Below are 8,128 nucleotides of genomic sequence, written 5' to 3' on the forward strand. Positions count from 1 at the left end.
AAGCGGTTATAAGTTGGCGAACTGATCAGCGACCGGTTTCCAGGCAAGTTAAGGTGCTAGACTGTTTGTTTGATTGTCTCTCCGTTTTAAAGAGATTCCATGAATCTCTCTTCACAAAAATCAAGATATATTAGTAAAAGAATTGAGATGTGGCTTTGTTTCGTTTTTGACAGTCAATAGACGTGCTGTCTTTTCCGTTGCAAGCCTATAATTTGTATTCTCCCGCGATGAAATGTCGCATCACTAGCGTTTATGAGTCGGTATCAACCTTTATCCTTTCTTCAATCCCGAAGATGACGAAGAAACCATCTCTGTCTTTCCTCAACATGGAAGGAGAAGTAATATGAAATTGGTCCGAAGATTTTCACAACATATACTGCAAGTTTTTTTCCAACATTAACTATAGTTCACGCTATCTTGGCTTTCAAGTCTATTGGCAGTGGCAATTGTCATGGCTTTAGCCACGCCCAATATACAAGGTGGTCAACCGTTCATCCTTACTTTCTTCGAAATGATTTGGAAAAATTTACTCCTTTTTTTCTACGAGCGTAAGTAATTTCTTAAATTTAAGAGGTGCAATGTATCATATCTGGGACTCGACTTTTATGTCGTGATTTCAGCGTACGCCCGCGTTGAAAAAGCGATCACGTGGCGCGTAACAGCGATATCATGGTTGATAGCGACCACTTTCATTATCTTCGAAATATCAGGGAAGCTGAAGTCGGATTTCACAGAGAAAGATTACGATACTGTCGACACCATCGCCCAACTCCTAAAACAGGATTTTAAAAATGTCTGGTTTTGGGCCGGTACTGATGAATTCGCTTCTTTCAGAAATAAGGTAAGGGCGTAATTACATATATTGATTGGACAATAGCTATTTTTTCTTATTAAGAGAATCCCGTCACAGATTTTCTATTTATACTCAATCCGAACTCGTGTAATCATAAGAATATCAAACCACCCGTAAGCGTGAATCGGCGGGAGATTGGCCACAGGCATTGTCTAGGTAAAACTCGGGAGAGAAGTCTTCCTGGTGGCACAAAAGGGAAACTTTATTCAAATCGCACAAAGGATGCTACCGGAAGCTTGGGAATAAATACAAGGATTAATATATATCTTAAACTTACCTATTATAAGCTCTACCTCTATTAATACTTGTAATCATAACAAACATTGTCGTCTGCTAGTGGGGCTAAAACGAGGATTTTGAAGTTCGCGTAATAAAGGCATGCGGCAACCTACACTTTTATCTTTTGTACTTATCCTTTTCATAAGAAACCAGTTGTACTGTGTACACTTATCACTTAAAAATTCGAGATAATTTACTGTTCCTAATCATAAACAAACAACTTAAGTGTTAAAAACCCGTACTAAACCAATTACCGCTGCCATTTATTTCAGAAGCAGACGACTGCTTAGATTTCCGGGTTATAAGGTGGTAGGGGGAATCGGGAAGGAGAGAATTGCTTCGTTTTCCCTCTAGGTGGCGTAGAACCTCAAATTTCTCTCTGGCGCCCTTGTACAATGGTGATTACCCGTGGTCTTATTAAGAATTCACGCTTGCGGCTGGTTTTATATGCTTATGATGTAATTTTTACGCGTTTTTGTTGTACAATTTCGATTAAACTTAATTTCAAACTACAAGACATATAATAATTTCTAATTTCTGGCCCTTTGTGGGTTGGAAAAAGTGTATAATAGCCCTTGTTTCTATATTATTGAATGATTGAAATCATTCTAAAAATTCATTACTGTAGGTCAACGTGTCCATCCCAGAAAGTTCTATACTCCCTGTAGAAAACGTGATTTTAGGAGACGAGTTCGTCAACGTCTCGGATAACGTCGGTGACAAGAGGAAGTTCATGGTAGTTGGGACAATGATGACTCAGTTTCTTCTGCTCGAAAATCGAAGAATGGAAAACAAAATACAGTACGCGAACAAATACTACTTCTCGCCGTCTATTGAGGATAACCTTTTAGTCTTTGCTGTTTCCTACAATTTCTCGCAATCAAACCTCATGGAGATGGCCAATCAAATGTAAGAACATACACAAAAAACAAAAGATGACAGGATACAGACTTGCAACGAAAACGACCTCTTTTTCCGCCATTTCTACAAAGCGCGATATTCGATGGATCTCATCAAATGGAAAGAGCCACCGGACGATTTTTCAACGATATCCGTTAAGGAAGTCGAAAGCCTTCTTTCTCTGTACCACATGGGAAACGTCATTACCTTAATGGCTCTGATACTCGAGAAGACCTTATCACTTCTGCTGTTTGTCAAGAACTCGAGGAAACCGAGAATAATCTAGCAACAACGCTCACATAGAGTTTATATTCTTAAATCGATAATTTGAATTAAAAACAGTGACGGTAACTTTCAAACACTACAATTAGAGTAAATATGTTGTGGAGACAAGGAGATGATTAAATTTCATTTTGTATTTATATTGCTTTAACTTAAAACGAAATAATTTAATTTTGTTCTTATAAATGCTTTTAATTAAAACGATATAATTTGTACATTTAAATGTTTTTACTTAAAACGAAATAATTTAAAGTTAAATGCTTTTATTTTAAACGAAATAATTTAAAGTTAAATGCTTTTATTTTAAACGAAATAATTCAAAGTTAAATGCTTTTATTTTAAACGAAATAATTTAAAGTTGTACATATAAATGGTATTTCTTAAATCGAAATAATTAAATTTTGAACATATAAATGCTTTTATTTGAAACTAAATAAATTAATCTTGTACATATATATACTTTTACTTAAAATGAAATAATTTAATATTTTACATATAAATGCTATTACTTAAAACGAAATAATTTAAATTTGTATAAATAAACGCTTTTACTGAAACACGAAAAAATTTTGTGCAAATAAATGCTTTTACTTAAAACGAAATATTTAATTTTGTACGAATGGATTTATTTAAAATGAAATAATTTAATTTTCTAAATATAAATGCTTTTACTTAAAATGAAATTACTCCTTAAAAATTTAATTTTAAACACAAATTATTTTCTTTAAACTTTTATTACCCTTTTCCTTTTATCTTTGGATAATTAAAGAAACCATATTTACAAGAAATAAATAATTAAACTATCAAGCAAATAAAAACCAAGATATCCCCTTTCTAAAGTCTATGGCAACACCATACGCTTACCACTAATATCAGACTTAGAAAAATGAAGCGAAAAATGTTGTAGAGAAGTGTCAAAATGTTTTTAAACTCTCCGAGTGGCGATCGGGGTGTATCTGTCACCGCTTTCCCAACTGGCAAATCGGAGCAAACGTATATGGAATATCCGGACCACGTTCACAATTCACGCAAAGCAATAGATACTTCTACTCCATTATCATCGCTAGTGTTAAGATGTACGCGGCGATCGCAGGACGCAAGGGCGGCAAGGCTTGCTGGGGGCGCATTGAGATAAACTATTCCCCCCTAGCAACACTTGCTGTTCCTTTTTTCTCGGCTTGAGGGGGCGCACATTATCTCGGCCCCCGGGTGCAAAATTGCTTAATCCGGTCTTGGGTGATCGGTTAGGGTTACGAGAAACGTCTAGCCTTCCTAATGGCAGGGCTTCCGCCAGAGGTTCACTCAATTGCGCTTTTTCTTATCCCTTATAGAGAATCAGCTCACTTGTACACCCTAAATTTCGAAAAATTTATAAAGAGCATAAAATACTTCTGTAAAGAGGCATACGCTTAAATTTAGACGTCAATAATAGCTAGGATTTAAAAAGATTTTACGAAAGATCAATTTAATAAGATTAATTATTGTTAATTTTTAAAGATTTCACATTAAAGAGGGACAAGATATGCCCTATTTCTATTACTCGCGTGTTTCAGATTTGAGGTTTTTTCTTTTGAACTGCATTAGTATGAAGCTCTTGAACGAAATTACGCTCGTTCGAGAGATCAATTTAATAAAATTAATTACAGTAAATTTTAAAATATTTTAAGGACGAGACATACCCTTTTCATATTACCCCCATGTTTCGGAGATTACTTGCCTTCTAATTTCATTAGTTTATTTAAGTATGAAAGAATTTTGTCTCTTGAGTGAAATCAGGAATAGATTTAATTTCTAAAATGAAATCTATCCCTGGTGAAATTACGTTTATTGGAAAGATCAATTTAATAAGATTTATGAGTGTATATTTTAATAGATTTCACCATGGGGGGACGACATATACCGTATTTTTATTACCCCCATGTTTCGGACATGAAGTTTTTGAAGTAAACTTCGAAAACATTTTTTAAGTACTTCAGGCAACCGTTCTAAAATTTTCCTTGGTTTTAACTCTAATCGACTTAATTGATTTAAAGTCTACGTGCCATTAAAAGTGTGAATGCTATAATCTTGGGAATAATACGGTAATTTAATATGAACTTTCGAAAAAGATTTAAGACTGATGACTTCACCTAAAGTAGGGTCTGTAAAATTTATATTAATGGCTTAGCTCACGAATGATTCTCTCAACCCCAAGTCAGAAAGTGAAGTTATAATTACCATAAACATGCACGAACTATTACCTTTAATTATACTAAAGTTAAATATAAATTTTTAAAAGATTAAGATTATCAGTATATTTCATCAAACTAAAGCGATTAGAAAATGTGTTCTCTCCATTTCCTGGTCTTTTTCTCGAAAAAAACATTCATGAACTTTATTTAATTCTTAAAGGACTTGAGTATATCGGATCTTTACCGTTTTTGACAACGGACGTTAATGGCACTTCTTTAAACGATAAAGTATAACCATTAACATTAATGACTTAACTAATGATAGGTTCTTGAGGCTGAATAGGCGGAATTAAATTCCATAATACCATAGAAATGCACCAGCTATAAACCACTGAAAATTGTGGTCGTTAAAAATGAACTTTAACTCGCGGAAATAAGGTGAAAATTACTTTAATTATAATATGAAATCTCTCGCGCATTAAATTTTCGACAAAAAAAGTCTTAAAATACTGCCTGTTCTCGAACGTAAGCATTATATATAATTACATTTATTTATGAAACCATGTATTTTGCACCGAGGAGTTCCTTTCAGCCGGAGCCTCCGTTTCAACCCTTCGAGCGCGGTTCCTTACAGTTACGAGTTACGTATTTAGAGCAGTAATATATCCTTTCGCGTAATAATATTCAAGACAAAGTTGAAATAAATCACACTTGCACCGCGCCCATCTTAACTATTCTAATTTATTTAACATGAACCCCCCCGATCCGGATGGGAATAGTCGAGGTAAGGATATTTAGACATCGATTCTTAATGTCACATCTCAGTTTGAATTTCCACACAATTCAACACCTCTTCATAAAAGTTTCACTTATCGATTACAATAATGAGTGATTAACCCATTGATGCTGAAAACTTGAGTGACTAGCCCCATGATGCTCAGCCTTTAACCGCACTAAGGAGTGAATAGCGCCTCGATGCCCTACCCTAATAAGTGAATAGCGCCTCGATGTCTTACCCTAATAAGTGATAAACCCCTCGATGCTCGAACTTAATCTTAAATGATTACCGTAGTGAAAATCCTTACTTCCGGAGGCCACAAGCATTCAATAAATTAGAATTGCAATATCCTAGTGCCTTTACACCATTCTTAAACTAACGTCGTATACTTAGACAAAGTTAACCACGTTACGTGTGAACCTTGAAACATTTAGTGCCGGAAGTAGTACAAAAAATTTCAAGGAACTGAATTTAACAACTAACTATTGCATACCCTTTATGATAGAACCAAGAGTTATGATCGCAATTAGATCGCTGCAGTTATAGGTCTGATTTGGCAAGCTTCCATTCCACTCTTTGTTGCGGCTAGAGATAACTTATCTTCAGAATGGAGAAACGTTAACAATCATGTCAGGCGTTGATCTAAGCAAACTTAGCTCCCTATTCAGTAACATTTGCCTGTCCATGGGTTAGGTGATCCGAGATGGCAGTTTTTTAACGCTTGAACAATACATTTTTTTTTTAAATTTTAAGGCCTGTAGTTGTTTATCAATAAATAGCGATAGTCGTTTCGGCTCGGAGAGGTTTAACTTGTTTCTTTTCTTAAAGGAAACTGTGGGTTTTGAGATCGCCGATGATCTCTACGCTGCCGTAACGGAGTATTTCAGTAAAAGGTTTAACGTCAGGTACAAATCTGTAACAATTTCTCTTATTGTCGTCAAAATAACATATGCAATTCTTTGAAGCGTCGTGTTTACGGAGTTACCTTTGGATGAAGTGAATGTGATAAGAAACCAAGGTGTTTTGCCAGAGGTCATTTTCAAAATTGTACACCCACACAACATCAAGCGCGGCATTGCACCTGAGATATCACTTCCACAAGCCAGTTCAAGTTGTATTTGCATGTAGATTCGTGGAATTAAGAATGCAGTTTTGCAGGTAGCGAGGAGCTTGTTAAAATTAGTTTTTAGCTCAGTTATGTGTTCCGGGTGTGCTTTGCATAAGCAGTTTCCGAAATAGCAACTGCTATTCCATAAAAACAACTGCTTTTTAAAAATAGCGGCTGCTGTTTTGGGAAACAGCAGTTTTAGCTTGAGTTTTGAACAATTATTAGGCTAACCCAATACAGTTTATACCTTTCCTACTAAGTACCTGACCTTACCTGACCTAATACTATTCGGGTTGGAATAAAATACCTTAACTTACCAACTTTACGAGAATATGTGACGTTTCACCTACGTCACTTCATGACAAGCTCTCAGTAACCAGTGACAAACTTATGAAACATATCTTATGAACTTGTGGTAAAAGAAATGAGATGTGGCTTTCTATCGTTTTTGACAGACAATGGACGTGCTCTTTTTTCCATTGCAAGCCGATAATTTGTATTCTCCGGCGATGAAATGTCGCATCACTGGCATTTATGAATCGGTATCAACCTTTATCCTTTCTTCAATCCCGAAGATGACGAAGAAACCATCTCTGTCTTTCCTCGAAATGGAAGGAGAAGTAATATGAAATTTCTCCGAACATTTTAAGAACATACAGTACCATATTTTTCCCACATTAACTATAGCTCACGCTATCTTGGCTTTCAAGTCTATTGGCAGTGTCAATCGTCTTGGCTTTAGCCACGCCCAATAAACAAGGTGATCGACCGTTCATTTTTACTTTCTTCGAAATGATTTGGAAAAATATACTCCTTTTCTTCTACGAGCTTAAGTAATTTCTTAAATTTAAGAGATGCAATGTATCATGTCTGGGACTCGATTTGTATTTCGTGATTTCAGCGTACGCTCGTGTTGAGAAAGCGATCACGTGGCGCGTGGCAGCCATGTCCTGGTTGATCGCGACCACTTTCATTATCTTCGAAATATCAGGGAAGCTGAAGTCGGATTTCACAGAGAAAGATTACGATACTGTCGACACCATCGACCAACTCCTCAAACAGGATATTCAAAATGTCTGGTTTTGGCACGCTACTGACGGATTCGCTTCATTCAGAAAAAAAAGTAACCGCATAACTACATAAATCAATCGGATAACTGCTATTTTTCTTATATTTATTGCTTCCATCAGGAATGTATGAAGGGGGGTTGGAATGGCTAAAGGGGCTCCCGGTGTTCCCTTGATGGTGAGAACATATGGCGAGGGCTTCTTTAAAAAAAAAGTGAAGCTCCTACCCCATCGTCTGCTTAGCCATCTCCTGAAGGCGGTAAATGTCTAGTCGTTTCAAACCAGGGACCGAGCGGATAAAGGGTGGAGTCAGCAGAAGAATTTTCACTTTTTTGGCAGCTAATGAAAATATTTAAGCGGGAAATAATCGTATTTCGTCGTCAGTCTATGACGTCGTTAACATAAAATAAGACACGCCAGACTTTTCCAAGATCATTTCAGGCCTATTATGATTTGACCTTAGCCATTCCAACTCCCCTCCATTCATTCCTGCTTCTATATTATTGGATAATTCAAATAACTATAGGTCAACGTGTCCATCCCAGAAAGTTCAATAATCCCTGTCGAAAGCGGGGTAGTAGGCGAGGAGTTCGTCAAAGTCTCGGAAAACGTCGATGGCAAGAGGAAGTTCATGGTTGTTGGGACAATGGTAATAAAATTTATTCTGCTCGAAAATCAAAGAATGGAAAA

General features: G+C 36.1%; 1 protein-coding gene across 1 annotated transcript; it reads left to right on the plus strand.

Moving 5' to 3' along the window:
* Positions 1–293: 293 nt before the first annotated feature.
* LOC149704618 (uncharacterized) lies at positions 294–7,514 on the plus strand. The gene is made up of 3 exons (XM_089865723.1): positions 294–338; positions 407–548; positions 7,273–7,514. The coding sequence occupies exons 1-3, from the start codon at positions 294–296 to the stop codon at positions 7,512–7,514; spliced, it is 429 nt and encodes a 142-aa protein (XP_089721849.1).
* Positions 7,515–8,128: the final 614 nt, after the last annotated feature.

The sequence above is a fragment of the Phalangium opilio genome, unplaced genomic scaffold (genome assembly GCF_054372755.1).
Source record: "Phalangium opilio isolate 3A_F unplaced genomic scaffold, DU_Popi_V2 ptg000015l_1, whole genome shotgun sequence".
Taxonomy (NCBI): Eukaryota; Metazoa; Arthropoda; class Arachnida; order Opiliones; family Phalangiidae; genus Phalangium; species Phalangium opilio.